Raw genomic sequence first — 19,423 nt, forward strand, 5'->3', positions numbered from 1 at the left:
GATCCCCCCCGGTCCAATCCCCCCAACTCCTCCCCACGCTCCATCCCCGAGTCCCCCAGCCCAACCCCCCACTTAGATCCCACCGCCCGGATCCCGTCGGGTCAGCGGCTCCTGCCCTGATCCCCCAGGCCTGCGCCCCCCGATTCCCGCACCTCTGCTGGAGCCCCCCGCCCGTTCTGGCTGGAGCGAGTGCGCACGCGGGGGGACCAGAGCTTGAGGTCTCGTCTCTCAGCCCAAACCCTTACAGGACCCGGGGGTGCGGTAGACCCTTTCCCCGCAATCTGAGGGAACCGACGAGGTCGGAGGACCCGGGCCACCGGGTAAGACCGCGCGCCGCCACCCCATCCCAGGTCCCGTCCGGCCCCGCCCCGCGCAGCCCCGGCCCCGCCCCGCGCAGCCCCGGCCCCGCCCCGCGCAGTCTCGGGCGCGCGCGGTCTCGCGGTGTTTGCCGCGGCGCCGCCATATTGCGGCCGTATTTTGGTCGGGACGGGGCTGGCGGCGCGGCGGCGAGCGCGAGCGAGCGCCGGGGGGTGGGGGGAGGGCAGGCGAGCGCCGGGGGGTGGGGGCCGAGGGTCGGGGCGCGGCGGCGCGGTCCAGCCGTCCCCTGGGAGCTGCGGCACCGCGGCGCGGCGGCCCGGCCGACCCCCCAGCCTCGGGCGGCGGCGGCGGGGGCTGAGCGAGCGGCGCGGGCGGGCGGCGGGGACCCCCCGGCCGGGGGCGGCGGCGCTGGCGGCGGCCGTGGAGGCGGAGACGGCGGCCCTGGTGGGAGCGGCGGCCGAGGAGGGGGCGGCGGCGGCCGAGGGTAAGCGGCTCCGGGACCCCGTGGGGCAGGGGCTCCGCGGAAGGCGCGAGGCCCGGGCGGGTGTCCGCGTCTCCTGCGCCCTCGAGGCGAGGGGCCCCCCGAGTCCTCAGGCCGGGTGGGGGCGGGGAGCGCTGGCCGGGCCTGGGCCCCGGGGAGCGGAGGGGGAGGGGAAGAGCCGGTGGGGGGCCCGCGGGGCGGGGACCCGGGTGAGGAGGGCGCTGCCCCGAAGCCCCCGCCCGCCCCTGAGGCGTGTGCGGGTTTTGGGGGGGGGGGGGACTGTTTGGGGAGCAGTGGTCTGGTTGAAGAGGCCTTTGGGGCGGGGGGCGGAGGAGACGGGGGTTTACGGGGGCGGAGGAGAACGTTCCTTTTCCGGGCTCGGTTTTCTGAAGCCTTCTCTGACGTGGGGAGCGAGCCCCTTCGATTTCGCGGGACTATTCTAGTCTCCTGTGCGGTCGACCTCAAAAACCCCAAGATTGTGGTTGAGGCAGGGAGGCTGAAAGGGTCTCTCGGTGGTGCGGAACAGGTGACAGGTGTACCTCTGGCTGCTGATGCTGGGATGGGTCAGGCGGCGTTGGATACTGAAGCGTCAGGGACAGTCCTTGTGAGTTTGTATTTGTGTGTTTGGCGGTGTTTCATTCCATATATAGGCTATTTGAAATGTTAGGTTTCGTTCTTCAAACCAGCTTAATTGTTGTGGCGAAATTCTTCAAATTTTTCTGATAAGAGGGGTTTCCGGCGGGGGTTGGGGTATAATTTGCAACTTCACGTGGGTTTTTCGATAGTTCACGGAATTCAGGTTTTCTCACCGGGAAGGCTGTTTTCAGGGCCTTTATTCATTGGAAAGTTCTTGAACACTAAGCCCGTGTATTCAGGGCATCCTCAGTAAGGCAGTATAATTTTGCATCCATTTTGTCCGTTTTACTTAAGTTTGTCAAGTGTCAAGTTGTAGTGTCAAGTTGATTCACGTTTTGTAACAGGAATTAGTTTCTGCTTTAGCTCACTAAAAAGAATAAGTTGCTTATTATGCAGTTTCAGCTTTGGCCAGAGAATTTGGTGGGCATGGGATCGTTTTTTTGCTTTCAGTTTTTGCGCTACTACTGCTTACCTCAGTCTTCCTAGAGTAGCCACAGTACTGACACTTAAAAAAAAAACTTTTGAGTTCTTTGGAACAGTGAAATTGTGATTGATTTTAAACCTTGGCCATTTTCAACTTTTAATAATTTTGTAACTATTGCATTTTCTCATAAAGGATGGCTTGCTTTTCATCTTACTGTATGCTTTTGGCTGAGCACGTTTAATGAGAAACAGGATGAACTGTCAGGTAAAGGAGCTGCAGGCTAACTTAGTACTGAGTTATTTCAAAAGGATCTTGTAGCACTTTAAAAAACTCGAATGGAACGAATAGGTTGAATGATGGTCCTATCAGTGTGTTAACAGGAAATAGAATAAAAATTCCAGTGATTCAGAACTTCTATTTGGGTTTTTCCCCCTTTAAGTCTAATTAGTTTCTAATAGAGGGTGCTTAGGTTTTAAGTCTGTAAAGAATCAAACTGAAAGTTGAATGTGTTGATTAGATTATTAAATCCCCCCACTGAATATGCTCCATCATTTCATTTTTCTATTGGGTGCATAGAATACCTTATCCTCAGTTTCTATGTAGTCTCCAAAGGATATGGAAGAAATGTACCATGGAGAATATTTTTTAACTCAGGAGCGAACTGTCTCATAGTAGAACCTGTGTTTTGTAAATCACTAAGGGGTGGGTAAATGATCAGAGTCTATCCGAAACAGGTTTCTAACTTAAATTCTATTTTAGCTCAATCCCATTTGATTGAAATAACACCTATATTTGGCCCTCACTTTATTGGAAAGAAGTATTTGCCTTCAGTTAAGGGTGTTGTGAGACTTTAGTAACATGAGTATATCTAATGAAGTGAAATTTTGAAAAACTGCACAGTTAAGAAGGAACTACCCAGATCCCCAATCTCGGCAGCATTAAGTATTGCTTCTTTAGTATTATTAACACATTACAATTAGGTAAATTAACAAAATCAGCCTGACATCTGAAGAGTTGCAACCCTGTAAGGAATTTTTTTCCCTCAAAGTCTTTTTTTTTTAAAGATTTATTTATTTTTATTTAATTCCCCCCCTCCCCTGGTTGTCTGTTCTTGGTGTCTATTTGCTGCGTCTTGTTTCTTTGTCCGCTTCTGTTGTCATCAGCGGCATGGGAAGTGTGGGCGGCGCCATTCCTGGGCAGGCTGCTCTTTCTTTTCACGCTGGGCGGCTTTCCTCACGGGCGCACTCCTTGCGCGGGGGGCTCCCCCACGCGGGGGACACCCTTGCGTGGCACGGCACTCCTTGCGCGCATCAGCACGGCACTCCTTGCGCGCATCAGCACTGCGCATGGCCATTTCCACACGGGTCAAGGAGGCCCGGGGTTTGAACCGCGGACCTCCCATATGGTAGACGGACGCCCTAACCACTGGGCCAAAGTCCGCCCTAACCACTGGGCCAAAGTCCGTTTCCCCCTCAAAGTCTTGTTTAGAATGAAATACACACATGAATCTATGAATGTACTGCATCTTGAAAAATTGGTATAAGGTTGTAATGTAGACTAAAACTGCATGAATTCATACCTACAAAGTTTCTGTGATCATCAAAATACTTTCAAGGAATTTTTGCTTTGTTACAGATGTTTTGGTAATCTTTACAGTATGTGTGGATCTTAAACTGTAGTTCAAAAATATTTTAATTTGATTATATTTCTGGGCCAGGTTCCCATGACCCAGGAGAGAATAGTAGCACTTTTCCTTTGTTTCACTCATGTCATCTTTATTTGATCCATCTAAGATTGGGGCTCTCTAAAATAGCACCTAATCACTAACCTTGACTGTGGTCTTGATAATTAAGAGTTAGAGATTAAGAATGACTCTCTATTTCTTCATTTCCTATATATCCCATCTCTCAAACAGCATGTTTAGTAAGTAGTGCTTTACTTATATTCAGCCAACTAGCAAAGAAGCCCCAGAATAATGGTCACAGACTCCTGCACTGAGTTAGGCCTTTCACTTAACTCTTCCTTTGGATTTTTTTAGGTTCATTTAACAGAAGATGGTTAGTTTCCAATTTCCTAATCCTTAAAAATGGAATGAGGTATAGTTAAAAGAAGCACAGTGAGATGTATCAACTGACAAGTTGCTGTTTCAGGAGAGCTCAGTCAGAATTGCAGCAAAGTAAAATCACAGATACTGATATTAATAAAAGATCCTGATGAAAATTGATTAAAGTTTTGCCCCTTAAACATGCGTTTGTTCAAAGCTTAGTTTATGTGGACCCCCTTATCTCCTGATCATCATCATGACCAATGAGGCTTTGCTGATAAATGTGGCTATTTTTGACTTGCCTTTTACTTTTTAAATATAACGCTTATAAGAAACTCTTATATTTTCAATCAATTTCAGTTCAGGAAGTAATATTTATTGACTGTGTGCCAGGCTTTCATTCATTTCACAAATATTTATTGTACACTTAAATATGCACTCTGTGCCACGTACTCTTCTAGATGCTGGAGATAGCAGTGAAAATAACACAGATGACTGCTTCTGCCCTCATCTAGTTTATATTCTAGAGGAGAGAGGTATACTAACTAAATGAGTAAAATGTAGTGTGTTGGGGGATAAAAAATGAAGAAAAAACAGGAAAGGGAGCTGGGGGGTGAACATTCCACACTTGGTCTTTTAAGACTGCATAATGGGTATTATCCTTGGTTTCAAAAAGTAAAAACTAAAACTTTTTATTTGACTAAGAATATAATTCGTAATTCTTGGAAACTGGGTTATGTTTGTACTTCAGAGTTACAAAGTTTCAATTAATAGAGATTTCCTGTTGTTAGTACTTTAAAAGGCTGCTTTGTGGCTCAAAGAAAAATATGAATGGAGCCGCCTATCCTGGTTTTGAATCCTAATTTTGTCACTTATTAGGTTTGTAATTTGGGGCCAATTACATGCCTTCTCTGAACTCTTCTCCTCAATTAAGTAGGGATAGTATGTCTACAAAGTGGTTGTTGTGACTCCATTATACATTTTATATAAATTGTCTGGTCTATAGCAGGGGCTTGTTAAATTGCAACTTTTGTGTTTGTTTATTGCCTTTATGGAGTTCTCTGTAAAACATACCTGAAGTTGATGTCCTTTACAGAAAACTTGATAGCACTGGGTGATACGTTGTTTAACATATATTTCATTTGAACAGCTAAAGCAGTCTTGTCAGCATAAGGTTAATTAAATTACAGCTCTATACTCTATTGACTAGTAACGTCTGGGGGTTTTGTACGTGTTATCTCGTCAGTGTAATATTAGGTGTGAGCCTACAGTCTTACTTTTTCTGGTGAAGGAATCTTGTGACCTATCTCATCAGCTATCTTGACTTTTTGACAAGCAGTCAACAAATACTGTGTAAGTTTCCAGTTCACATAAATACATGTAGAACAGAACAAGACTGGCACATACTAAATATTTGATAATTGCTCACTTTTGTCATTATTTACTATTTTCTTGTGTGATGAGGGTTACTTCAAAGAATTTGCAAAGGATTAGAGAAAACTATTACCAAAATACAAGAAAATGTAAATCATGAAAGGGTCTTTTGAGGGAAGAATGGAATAACCATTCAAATTGCAATACGTTCTTCATTTTCAGACTGGGAGATCGCTGGACTGAGCATCTTGAGGACAGACCGTGTCTTATTTTCCTTTCGGTCTTCATTCTTATCTTCACAGTGCCTTGCCTGTATGTAGTTAGGAGCTCAAGAAGTATTACATGTTAAGTGTAGAAAGGTGCTTAGTGATAGCTTTCCAGCATCTCACAAATCCTTGTGGTAGTAAGCATCTGAAAAGTGGCTGCACTGGACTTCAGTCTTTCAGCCTCTACTTTTTAGCACAGACTAGGACGTCATGCAAAGTTTTCTGAATGCCTTTTTTCAAAAGCAGCCAAAAAATTTCCTAGAAATTGAAAGTAATAAGAGAAATCATTTGTCGCCATGCTAGTGATCATTATAACCTATGGAGAGTCTGAAGTTGTCAGCATCAAAGTGAAAAAAATGATATAGCAGTTCTTAAAAGAGTTGAAAAAAATAATTCACTGTATTATTATGCTCTTAAGTAACTGTTAAGGACAAGTTTACCTCCTCTCTTTAAGGCAATTTCAGTGAAGCTGTGTATAGGTAAATTAAGTGGTCCTTACATTACTATGATATTTTTATTTTCATAGGCAAGAAAAAACATCCCCTGCCTCCAGCCTCCTTGACAGTAACATTTTTTCAAATGTTTAAATCTCGGCACCAATCAGGTTTTCCTGTTTTGTAGCGAGTTATCTTCTGATAGCTCTCCTAAAGTGTAAGGCATTTGTCAAGTTCTAAGATGTTATTTTTACACAGAATATTTCTCAGATTAAAATCCCCTGCAAAGATGTGTAGGAACAAATTTCTTTGCTTTATATTCAAATATGGCATGACAGTACTATTTGGAAATGAGATAGAGACACGTTCAATTGAATAGTTTGATATTCTTGTGGTTTTTGTTGCTTGTTTTGAACAATAGTGAAAAATCTACCACTGCAAAGAACTGTTACTACAAGGAGTCAGCTTGGGAGGCCTCAGAAAGGAAATCTGATTTATTCATAAACAGGTACAACATACATCAGGGTGGTATAAGAATTTGTAGTATTTTAATTGCCTCGTTAAAGAAAATGGCATTCTTGTTTTCATTTCAGGAGAAAAACAAAAACAGGCCTAGTACCAGTGCTCCAGATTTCAAGCCACAGAAGCCAAATAATAAAGCTGAGATTGGAAAGGTTCTGGGGAGAAAGAGAAAGAGGGAGGAAGGCAGGAAGGGAAGAGGCAAGAGTAAGGAAATGTGGGACTTGAAGATTTTGGTGGAAATATGTTTATGTTGATTGTTGTGACTAGAATTACTCCATTAAAGGAAGTGTTGTGTGAAAGAGTAATAACCAATTAGTAAATCCTCCTTATTCCTTGGTATATTAGCTATACTTCCGTCTGAATTATTATTGAGTGTTAGCTTTGTTTTACTCTGACATTTACATTGTTGAAAACTTCTTTTGAGCTCTCACTTACGTTAACCTTTTTAGTGTTAGCAAAATTGATCACGTTGCAAGCTTCCTTCCTTTCAATGTGCCATCAAGTTGGGCCAGAGACATTGCTTTTCATCAGTATAGTGCCAGTGGGCACTCAGTGAAATGACTCTCCATTTCCCATCACTGGGATAAAAAACACTTGCCAATGCAAATGAAAATTTGAAATCAACACTGTGATCCTGTAGGATGTGATTCTCATGCCAGGAAAGTTGTGTTTAGTCAGAGAAATCAAAATCAACACAACCAGTAATTCTGATATGATCTGGGGAGACCAGTGTAGAAGGGCGTTTAACTTGATTTTAATTCTCAGAAACCAAGAAAAATTGTACTTTTGATTTTGAGTTGGTCTTTTTGTTAACTTGTTGGCTTTAAGTTCTCCCCGTCTCTCACATCTTTAATGAAATATCTTAATTTTACTCTCTTGGAAGTTAGTACAAAAGGGCCTGGTCTTCAAAGTCAGGTGAGCCCAAGTCCAAATCTGAGCTCTTGCTGATGGCAGCTATGGGCTGACCCTTCAAACTCTGCGTCTTAACTACATCTTCTGTATTTGTTGTGTCAGCTGGCTCTCTGCTTCTTACATAGCCTAGCACAGCACCTACCGGAACTTCATAGGCATCGATAAATAGTAGTCAAAATGTAAGGTATATCCCGTGCTTTTTAAAGCAGCTTTTTTCCCCTCTGACTATTAAATTAGTTTCATTTTGATCAGCTTTTATTTAGCAAAATTTAGTTAAAAAATTATTACTCTTTCACGTAGAGCAAGGAGAGTTCTTGTTCTAGTTACAACATTAGATATGTAGTTTAAATGATTGGAAGTAGTTTTACATTTGGAATTTCACTTCAGTGGATTTTTCCTTCAGTGTCCCTATTCATTTTTTCCTCAACAAATAGAATGTAAAAGAGATAATATTTATACTGTTTAATTTACCATAACTCTTTAGACCAAGGAAGAAATAAAACATCACCCTTAATTTTTTTTAAAAACCCATTCCTGTGAAAAAACTCACATTTTCGATTTGAAATTAATCCACAACCCATGATTTAGTTTTTTTTGTAGGAAATACTTTAGAAAATTGGGGTATATCAGATTTTGAATTCACCTCAAATATGAAGTTAAATATATGACTATAAAACTTGAACCCGGGGGGTGGGGGCGGTAGGGTTGAATGGGACCTCATATTTTTTTTTAATGTAATTTTAAAAAAATAATAAATAATTAAAAAAAAAAAAACTTGAACCAAAATGATCTGTATAAAATGATCCTTACATTTTTTCTGTTTCAAATGGCTAGCTAATGTTTTTCATTTATTCTGACAGTATTCTTCTTTATGTCATATTTCAAAAGGCAAATAGTGATATCTTTCCCTATGCTTATTACTTGATTAACTGTGATTGTCTTTTACTTTGACTTTTTCCTGAAGATTTTGTCTTCATCTGTTGAGCACAATTTGGAGTGATCGTTGTAGAATATTATGCTCCATAATTAGTATTAACTGTTTGTATAAATGATAATATTTTGACACATTAATAATACCAGTTTTTAATTGTTCGCTCAGTAAACTTCAGAGTTCTTGTTACCGTAGTAATGCATATAATTTACTACTGCAATATAAACCCAAGTGCTGTCATTATTCTTTGAAAGAGTGAAGAAAAATTGGCAGCCTTTTTATTAAGTATGTTTTAGAACATTTTGTAGTGCCTATATAATACTTCTAATTCTAGAGGTAATTCTTACACATGCACGTGCAGTCCGTAAAATAAATCTAGAGGTACAAATAGTGATGGATTCTAGCCACAAATGAATGACATGTTGTTGCAGAAAGAACTGTAAAGTACATATTGGTCTTTTCAATCTTCTTTTTGAAGCTGGATAGTTTTGCCCTTGGCAAAGTCAACATGTAGTGTATAGAGCTATTTATATGTATATACACCCAAAAAACTTGTTTTTCTTTTGATCAAATACATTATTCTGAAAACCTGATTGACAAATTTTGAAATCTTTTCAGATGGATCACTTAATGCCAGTAATAATTAGATCAGCAAATTAATTTTGCTTTTTTGCCGCTTGCAGCAGTTTGTCTTACATGCAATAAATCCAATAATAGATTGCTTAAAAATTTAAATCATACAAACCTTCTTTTAAAAATTAATAATAAAAATCTGTAGTGTAAAGCCTGTTATATAAATATTTATTCCATATTGTTGACATTCTATGTACTATTCTGTCTTATTATTCTTTTATTTTATACTAACATTTCCTGATCATAGGTTTTTATTGGTGCTAAGTCATCATTGGAAGAAAATTAGGGAGAAGATAGTAAGGACAAGAAATGTTCCTTTTTTTAAAAGAATCAGAATAGATTGTGTGTTCCATTTTAATCCAGTCAGCGCAAATTGTGTATGGTGACTTGCCTTGATTTAGTATACAGTTCAGGGGCATTAATTACATTTCATGTGTTTGTGCAACCATCCCACCATCCATTACCAAAACAAACCCACGAAGCAAATAACTCCTATTCCCCCTGCTCCAACTCCCTGTTGACCTCTCATCTACTTTCTGTCTCTATGAATTTGCCTATTACACATATTTCCTGTTAAGTAGAAGCATACAAGAAGCACACATACTTTTGTGTCTGACTTTTTTGACTTAGCATAAATATTGCAAATTTTATCCATGGGTAGCAGGTATCAGAATTTCATTACTTTTTTTTTTTACTCAATATTTCATTGCATGTGTAGACCACATTTTGTATATCTGTTCTTCTGATGGCCACATAGGTGGTTTGCACCTTTTGGCTATATTTTGTGAGTAATGCAGCTGTGAACATTGGTGTAAATGTATATTTTTTGGTGGAAAATTATCTTTTCAGTTCTTTGGGGTATACATCTGGAGAATGAAATTGCTGGGTAATATGGTAATTCTGTGTTTAACTCTTTGAGGAACTGCCACAGTGCTCCAGTGGCTGCACCATTTTACATCCTTACCATCAATGCATGAGTGTTCCAGTTTCTCCACTTCCTTGCCAAAACTTGTTATTTTCTGTTGTTGTTGTTTTTTATTAACTAATAGCTGTCCTAATGAGTATGAAGTGGTATCCACATTGTGTTTTTTTATATTATTTTAAAAAATGTTTATTAGAGAAGTTGTAGGTTTACAGAAAAATCATGCAGAAAACAGAGTTCCTATACACCACCCTATTATTAAGACCTTGTCTTAATGTAGTACATTTGTTATAAATTCATGAAGGAACATTTTTATAATTGTATTATTTACTCTAGTCCATCATTTATAATAGGATCCATTGTGTCGTACAGTCCTATGTTTCTCTAAAATTTTTATTCTAGTAACATACATGCCACCTAAAATTTCCCCTTTTAGCCACATTCACATATATAATTCAGTGCTGCTAATTATGTTCACAGTGTTGTGCTGCCACTCACCACCATCCATTCCTAAACCTTTATAGTCAGCTTGCATAGAAACTGTACAATTTAAGCATTCCCGTACAATTTAAGCATTAACAGGAGTTAATGCTGGTAATCTGTTGTCTAGATTCTGACTCTGTGAGTTTGCTTGTTTTTATTGGTTCAAATCAGTGAGATCATAGAATGTTTGTCTTTTTAACTTCTGGCTTATTTTACTCAACATGATGTGTTCAAGGTTCACCCATGTTGTCACATGTTTCAGAACTTCCTTTTTATGGCTGAATAATATTCCATTGAATGTATTGGCCACATTTTATTTATCCATTCATCTACTGATGGACACTTGGGTGGCTTCCATCTTTTAGCAGTTGTGAGTAATGCCACTGTAAATATCGATGTGCAATTGTCTGTTCACCTTTTTAGGTCTATATCTAGAAGTGGTATTACCGGGTCATTTGGTAATTCTGTACTTAACTTTCTGAGGAATTGCCAAACTGTCTTCTACAGTGGTTGCACCATTTTACATTCCTCTGAATAGTATACAAGAGTTCCTATTTCTCCATATCCTAACACTTGTTGTTTTGTATTTTTTAACACATAGCCCTTCTAGTAGGTGTGAAATGGTACTTCATTGCTGTTTTATTTTCATTTCCCTAAAGACTAATGATGTTAAGCATCTTTTCATGGGCTAATTAATCACTTGTGTATCTTTGGAGAAATGTCTGTTCAAGTCCTTTGTATATTTTTTAATTAGGTGGTTTGTCTTTTTGTTGTTGAATTGTGGGAGCTCTTTATATAGTTGGATATTAAACCTTTGTCAGATATATGATTTTCACGTGTTTTCTCCCATTATGTAGGTTATCTTTTCACTTTCTAGATAATGTTCTTCAGTACACAAAAGTTAATAATTCTGATGAAGTCCAGTTTATCTTTTTTTTTTTTTTTTTGCTTCTGCTTTCAGTGTTATGTTTAAGTAACGATAGCCAAGGCCAAGTCATGAAGATTTTCTGCAGTGTTTTCTTTTAAGGGTTCTGTAGTTTTAGCTCTTATATATAGGTTATTGATCCATTTCAAAATATTTTTTATATAAGGTGTGAGATAGGGATCCAACTTCATTTTTTGCATGTAGAAATGCAGTCAGCACAGTACCATTTGTTGAAAAGACTGTTCTTTCTCCATTGAATGGTTTCGGCACTTTTTTTGTCAAAATCAATTGGCCATGGATGTGTAGGTCTATTTCTGAATTCCCAGTTGTATCCCATTAGCCTTTATGTCTGTCTTTATGCCAGTACCACACTGTTTTGATTGCTATAGTTTTGTAGTAAGTTTTGAAATTGGGACATGTGAGTCCTCCAACTTTGCTCTTCTTTTTCAAGATTGTTTTGGCGATGGTGTTGTATTTTTAATTTGTTTCCAGTTGTGCATTGCTAGTGTATAGCATTTTGGTTGGTTCTGTGGATTGACTTTGTATCCTGTGACCTTGCTAAATTAACTTACCAGTTCCAGGAGGTTTTTTTTTTTTCCAGATTCCTTGGTTTTCTACTGTGTCTGTGAATAGAGATATTTTTATTTCTTCCTTTCCAATCTGTAGATCTCTTATTTCCTTTTCTTGCCTTATTGCCTTGGCTTGTTCTTCCAGTACTGTGTTGAATAGGAGTGGTGAGAACAAACAAGCTAGTCTTGTTCCTAATCTTAGAGGGAAAGATCATTTTTCACCATTGCGTATTTTATCTGTAGATTTTTTGTAGATGCCATTTACAAGTTGAGGAAGTGTCCTTTCTATTCCTAGTTTGCTAAGAGTTTTTTGTTGTTGATTTTAACTTATTTTATCATGAGTCAGTATTGAATATTGTCAGATGCTTTTTCTGCATCAACTCATATGAACATGTGGCTTTTCTTTAGTTTGTTAATTAATGGCAACTGATGGTAACATTCCTTTTAAAGGTTCACTCTGGCTCCTCTGTGTGGAGTAGACTATGGGAGTAAGGTAGAGGTGGAGACAGACCATAACAGAAGTTATAGAGGAGGATGCCAAGATTTTTGGCCCAAACAGTTGGAAGTATGGAGATGCTGTTGAATGAGTTGGGAAGTACGAGTTAAGTGGCAAGTTAGGATGGGACTGGCTAATTAAGAGTTTGTTTCTGATGTGTTGACTTTGAAATGCCTTGTAAGACATACAACTGGAGCTTTCCAGATGGGTGATTCAATATGTGAAATAGAATTCAGGTAAGAGATCCAGGCTCCAAATACAAATTTGGAAGTCATCGGTTGAGTCAATGTGTGATCAGTTATAGTGGTATTTGTGAAATACCTGTAGCTTCTTTCTATTTACTATACTTAATATTGATTTATTAGCAAAAAGCCAGATTCTCCTAGGCTGTGAAGAGCTTTATGAAAATTGGATTGGTAGTGTTTATTAACAGATTATTGTGTATCTGACAATTAAATGCACCAGAATTTATGTGATCAGGAGATGGTTAGGGGGATATAGTTTTACTGCAATACATATTTAATTATGCTTACTTGATAGGGAAATGACTATAATAGTGGTATAGACATGTGCTTACTACTTTTCAGAGCTTTATTCTAAATCTTTATAAAATGAAAATAGCTTTACAAGTATTGTAAAAGGGATTGACACTGTTATTAAGTGCCTGAATGGCTTTCTGTGCCAATATTTCTTTTGTAGGTAAAACAGCCAGACAGACAGATCAAACGGAAAAATTAAAAAACAGGAATGCAAAATAGCTAGCAAGGGGAGACGTCGATTTCTAACTTAGGGCCAGAAATATTGGTAACGGGAGAGAGTGAGCCTCAGTTCTAGAGAATTGTTAAAGAGAGAGCTTCTAAGTTCCATTCAGATGTTTACTCATTCTAAGGTAATCTGCAAAAAGATTTTTTTGTTTGTTTGTTTGTTTTTTCTGTAAAAATTTTTTAAAGCACTGCTATTCTTTTCCATTGTAACTGTTTAGCTCTAATATGTGTCCTTATTGATAAACCATACATTTCTAGCACTATATATTTATTCCTCCTGTGTGATTTGCCATATAAATTATCCGTTTACCTTTTAGTTTCTCTCACTCTATAGGAGTTTTTTCCAGCATCAGTACCATGCCTTGGCTCTTGAGTGCTCAGCAAGTATTTGTGAATGAATTAATGAGTGAACAAATGAACAAAATTGCACCTGCTGAAGGAGTAGACTTGCTTGCCTTTGGAACTAAAAGAGTTTCTGAGATTTTAGAGTAACAGTTATGGTCAAATGTCTTCTCTGAGTTTTACAGTGACGCTTTCAAACACACATTCTCCTGGAAGAAAATGCAGCCATAATGGCACCATTACTAGCCCAAAGTCAATGATACAAACATTGTGCTTTCTGTTATTTGTTCTTTTTCTTGAAGTGTTAGTGGATTTACTCAAATTCATCTAAACTTTGGCCCAGACTTTTTGTATCCAGTGTCATGCATATTGCAAATGGTAGGTTGGGCTTAAGAGTTTAGTCCATAATAGCATGTCTTATTGGAAATTTCCTGTCCACATTTTAAAAGAAAGGAATGTTCGTCTACCTTTTGCCTAGTCCTTCTCCCCATTTCTACGTAGATGGTTGAGGCCAGGGTTTTCTTTAGTGACAATTATATTTACAAAAGCATTCCATAAACCTTTTTTTTCAAAGCATTTTCATATACCTTTTCTTCTTTGAGCTTTACCAGATGAAAATGCCTTCTGCTTTTACTATTCTGGTGCAAATTTAAATGCCAAGAGCGTATTTTTTAAAGCTGTAGTATTAACATATTTCCGAATCCATAGTGTATATATGTGTGTGTGTGCACGCACATTTATACAAACACACACATCTTCATTTGTTCATTTTAGTTTGTGATAAGTTAATAAAGCTTATAGGAAATATTTTCTCCAGTATTGTGGAAATCAACCTAGTAAGAATATAAATTGCTTAGTGCTCTGTAGGTATCATGGGGAATATAGGAGGGGTACTCTATAAGATAATTCTAGTTCCAGTGGGAAAGAACAGTACATCATCAACTGAGTCTTAATACAGAGGTACCTACCTCACAAGGTTATTGGGAGCATTAAATGAGTGGATCCATTGTAAATCGCTTGGCCCAGGGCCTTGCCCATAATAAACCTTGAAAAATGTTAGCTACTGTTGGTAGCTGGAATTATACACCTCAGGAAAACCTGTTCTTAATCTGCATCCACTGTTATGGGTATGAACCCATTGTAAAGAGGATCTTTTGGATGAGGTTACTTCAGTGAAGGTGTGGCCCCACTGAATCAGGTTGGGTTTTAATCTGGATTCCTGGAGTCCTTTATAAGCAGACTGAGAATCAGGAGAAAAAGGCACAGGAGCGGCCAGAACCTGGAAGTCAGTAGAACCGAGAAGAGAACGGAGAAGTGTCACCATGTACCTTGTCACGTGATGGGAAAACAGGGACCAAGAAACATTGGCTGCCAACCCCAGAGTGACACAGCCTTCAGGGAGAAAGCATCGCCTTGCTGGTACCTTAATTTTGGACTTCTTATAATCTTAAAACTGTGAGCCAGTAAATCCCCATTGTTTGAGCCAATCCATTGGAAGGTATTTTGTTTTAGCAGTTGGGAAACTAAAGCAGCTATTTACAGAAAATTTATCATGATTTTAAACTGTTGTTAAAATAACCTTTCAACTATATAAAAATTATCGTTATAACCTTTTTCATTTATTTCTTGATACCATTCTTTGCTGCATTTTATCTAGCTTTTCTGACTTCTTTGTTGTGAGTTCATGGTCCTCAAATCTCCTCTCTGCCTCTTTTCCATTATTCCCTAGGTCAACGACAGGTACCACCTTCTACTGAAATTTAGTAGAGTATAACTTAAAAATCTGTTGCATCTTTTGGGGAGGAAAGTAGCCTAATCTAGCTCATGTTTTAGGAAGCTAGCGAGTTTGTTACCACTGTGAAATCTAGCTTAGAAAGGCTGAAGGTGGAATAACCTATCATATAAGAAAAAGGCTGTCGATTTACTGTGATTATCCAGGTAGCAGATAACTGAACAAGGACATTGTGGGTGGAAACAGAGGAGGGATGAATGCAAGAGGTTTTTGTGGCAGTGATCGTTGGAACTTTGCTATTTATTGTATATAAGGAAGAATTGGTGACTCTGCTGTTTCTAGGTTCAGAATCATGCTATTTGTGATTAATGTAGAAATACATTATTGGGAAACAGTGAGATGAGTTTCAGACAAGCTGACCTTAGGTCACTACTCTGACACTGTCAGTCTATAAGCTTACTGTATTCTGGTTTCTCCTCTCTCCCTTCTCTCCTTGCCGTGCCCTCTCCCCCCCCCCATTTCTAGATGCTTATGCTGTTAACATATGCACTTCACTTTAGGAGAAGGCATTTCTTTTTTGTCATAATCAGCAGTACAGATTGAAATACAGAGAGCAAGTCCTTATTCCTTCCCACATTCCCATTATCCTCCTCCTCTTTTGGTCCCTTCTCCCCAATGTAAAATGTTACTTAGAATAATATTTACCATCATCATGACTTACCATCTCACCCCATCTCTGGAATATTGGTTGAAAAGTGTTTGTAGTTTTATATGAAGTAAACGATGCAACTTGACAGAGCTCTTTGAAGAAAAACAAATCTTTATGAAATATTTATGATTAAAATATTAATCTGTCAATGAGTAAACACCTCATCTCATATCATTGGGTGATTAAATATTCTACATAAAATAATTTTCTATATAATTGAAACCTCCTTTAATAAAGCTTTAAGTATATTTCTTTATAATATTTTATATGATTTGCTGCCTTCTCAAATGCATATTTAACCCTTTCTGGAAGATAGAAACAGTTTTGTTTCAGAGCTTCAGAATGTGAGTCAGAAGCCCCAGGTTCTAATCTTAAATCTAACAGTGTAACACTCTTGCTTTGTGAGATATTTTTGTTGTTTTTACCAGTTAATCCCAGGAACATAGAACAGTGCCTGGTACATAATAGGTGTAAGTACATTTTTTTTTTTGAAAGAATCGTTTTTATGCTCCTTTGGTATTCCTTTATTGATTTATTATATGGAATTCATTGCTGCCTAGTAAATATACTTCTGAGTTTTTAATATAATAGGAGTACGCGGGCTCAGACTGAGCTGAACTATAAGCTTAATTAACGTGTTTTAGTCTGTTAGCATTTTTGGCCTTTTCTTGGAATACTTTTTGTTGTTAAAAGTTGCCAAATAAATGGCCTTCTAATACATGACTTATTGATTTATTGATTACAGTATGTTTATTGAGCACGTTTTAGGTGCCTGTATTGTATTTAGGCAGTGTCATATATACAGGCACCTAGCCTCTGTCCTCTGGGATCTTATGTCTCAGACACACAGTAGAACTATAAGTGAACAATTAAATGTTGAATTGTAAAGCGTTGACTTACAGGTACATTAGGAGTTCTAGGAATAGACAGATTAATTGTGGGCTGAAGCAATAGAAAAAGCTTCAAGAAGGAGGCGAAACTTGAATTGGTTTTGAAGAGGTAACCATCAAGGTGGAGAATGCCATTCTATGCAAGGGCAATAGCTTAGTCTGGAAAGAAGAGAGTTGAACATGCTCAAACAAGCCTGACTGGATTTCTATAGGTGTAAGAAGTAGTGGGAAATAAGAATAGATATTTAGCAGAGCAGTTTTATTAACCTGTGGTCCATGGCCCTGCATGTATCTGAGGGTAGAATTCAGAGGGGTCCTTATATTTGGGTGAGAAAAAGATTGCATTTTTTTTTTCACTAACTTCTAACTGAAATTTAGCGTTTCCTCTAATTACGATGATTTTAAATAATAACCACCCTCGTATTAGCAGTACCCCTGACTTGTCATTAATAGAAAAATCACAAATCTTTTCCTATTATATTACAATGGTGGATATGTCTGAATATAGTTTTGCGTATTACGACTTTGAAATTACAGTTATTAGACCCCTAGTAAATTTTATTGTGTTAGATATTAATAAACATGCATACATTAATTTATCACACATAAGGATTTTTTTAAAAACTTTCGGGAACTTTATTTCAGTATAATTGTTTTTGTTATTGTTTTTTAAGGACGTTCTGGGGAATGAACCATGGACCTTGTACGTGGGAAGCAGATGTTCAATCACTGAACTACATCCACTCCCTGGTTTTCTTTTAATCATATGTATTTTATGCCTTTAAAACCATCCTGGAAAAAAAAAAAAAGAGGGAAAAAAAATCGTCCTGAGAGGGAATCTGTAGTTTTTCCAACTGCTTAAGGGGTCTTCTGCTTATCATGTCAGCTTAAACTCCGCAGCATGGTTTTCAAGACCTTCTCCTATTTGGTTCCAATAGGATAAGTGGGTTTTTGTTTGCTTTGCTTTTTTGGAGTCATGGATCCCTTGAACAGCTGGAAGTGTACACTTCAGTGGCATTAGTTACATTTAAGTATTGTGCTCCCATCGCCACCTTCTAAGCATTTGATCACACAAAACAAAAATCTGCCCCCATTAGGCAGTAATACCCTATTGCCTCTCCTCCCCACCTTGTGACCTCTAAATGGCTTTCTGTCTTATTCTAAGTATTTCCTGTAAGTGGAATTGTATAATTTGTTCTTTTGTAACTGGCTTACTTCACATAACATGTTTTGTTTTGTTTTTTAATTTACTTATTTATTTATTTATTTCCCTCCCCCCCCCCCCCCATTTCCCCCATTTTCTGCTCTGTGTCCATTTGCTCTGTGTTTTCTTTATCTGTTGCATTCTTGTCAGTGGTACTGGGACTCTGTGTCTCTTTTTGTTGCGTCATCTTGCTGTGTCAGCTCTCTGTATGTGTGGTGCCATTACTGGGCAGGCTATGCTTTTTCCCACGGGGCAGCTCTCCTTGAGGGGGTGTACTTCTTACACATGGTGCTCCCCTACGTGGGGGACACCCCTACATGGCACAGCACTCCTTGCATGCATCAACGCTGCGTGTAGGCCAGCTCAACATGCTGGTCAGGAGGCCCTGGGTTTGAACCCTGGGCCTCCTATGTGGTAGGTGGATGCTCTATCAGTTGAGCCAAATCCGCTTCCCCACATAACATGTTATCTTCATGGTTTATCCATGCTGTTGCATGTGTCAGAGCTCCTTTTTGTGGCTGAATAATAATTCATTGTATGCTAGAACCACATTTTATTTATCCATTTATCTTTTGATGGCTACTTGAGTCATTTGCACCTTTTGGCTTTTGTGAATAATGTTGCTATGAACATCCATGTGTAAATATCTGATTGTAGTTCTTTTAATAATTGTTTTGGTTTGATTACAGAATAAGTTAATTTAGAAACTTTTTAAATTTCACTAAGTTAAAGGAAAAAACACTAGTCGGGAGATCTTAGCTTACAATGATGGATAAAGTTTTAAATAGTTAACAGAACTCATCTATAATCCCACAGCCGCTGCTTTTAACTTCTTAGCGTGCATCTGCCCCAGTCTGTAGTTCTTAATGCAAAGGAGTGAAATATTTAAAGAGGATGTAGTGAAGCCATTGTAGCTCAGTGGTTGAACACCTGCTTCGCATGAATGTGGTCTTGAGTTCAGTCCCCAGTACCTCCTGAAAAAAAGTGGATGTTTTAGAAACATTTCTTAATCTTTTGTACTATACTTGATAGCTTGGAATGGAAAAACCTTGGTGACAGGGAGTTAGGCTATGAGTCTAGACACTTACGTGTTGGACATCAGGAATGGCATGGTAGCAGTAGAGGTGGATTTGAATTGGCAATTCCAAAAGATATTTGGAAAGAAGAAGTTATGGGACTCGATAAATATGGAGGCTGAAATGCTTGGAATGATGTAGGAGAGAGTATCAGGAAGAAAGTTAAGATAAAAATAGGGTGCCTTAAAATAGGATTCTTGGAATAATATTGTACAGTTCATGATATCTTATCTGAAACACTAGGGCTGTGTGCGTTTTGCAGTTCAAAAATTTTTAGATTTTAGAAAGGTATCATGGTATCATGGTGTATAATATTGTATAAAGTATTTATTACAT

The 19,423-nt window shown here is 38.8% G+C and overlaps 2 protein-coding genes across 5 annotated transcripts in view; one reads left to right on the top strand and one right to left on the bottom strand.

Moving 5' to 3' along the window:
- Positions 1–241: 241 nt before the first annotated feature.
- Positions 242–5,045, bottom strand: LOC139437794 (proline-rich protein HaeIII subfamily 1-like). Its single transcript, XM_071212472.1, has 2 exons — positions 4,978–5,045; positions 242–1,259 (listed from the first exon to the last, which is right to left on the bottom strand). Exons 1-2 carry the CDS (start codon positions 5,043–5,045, stop codon positions 242–244), a joined length of 1,086 nt encoding a protein of 361 aa, XP_071068573.1.
- TAB2 (TGF-beta activated kinase 1 (MAP3K7) binding protein 2) overlaps positions 680–19,423 on the top strand; it is an 84,920-nt gene continuing 66,176 nt past the window's right edge. Inside the window, exon 1 of one of the 4 annotated variants that reach the window (XM_058289703.2) lies at positions 680–802. The gene's annotated coding sequence lies outside the window, so the exon portion shown is untranslated. Of the gene's footprint in view, positions 803–982; positions 1,404–19,423 lie in introns of those variants that run through there. The other 3 variants (XM_058289701.1, XM_058289702.2, XM_058289704.2) reach the window with 3 other exon arrangements.

This window comes from Dasypus novemcinctus, chromosome 28, assembly GCF_030445035.2.
Source record: "Dasypus novemcinctus isolate mDasNov1 chromosome 28, mDasNov1.1.hap2, whole genome shotgun sequence".
Taxonomy (NCBI): Eukaryota; Metazoa; Chordata; class Mammalia; order Cingulata; family Dasypodidae; genus Dasypus; species Dasypus novemcinctus.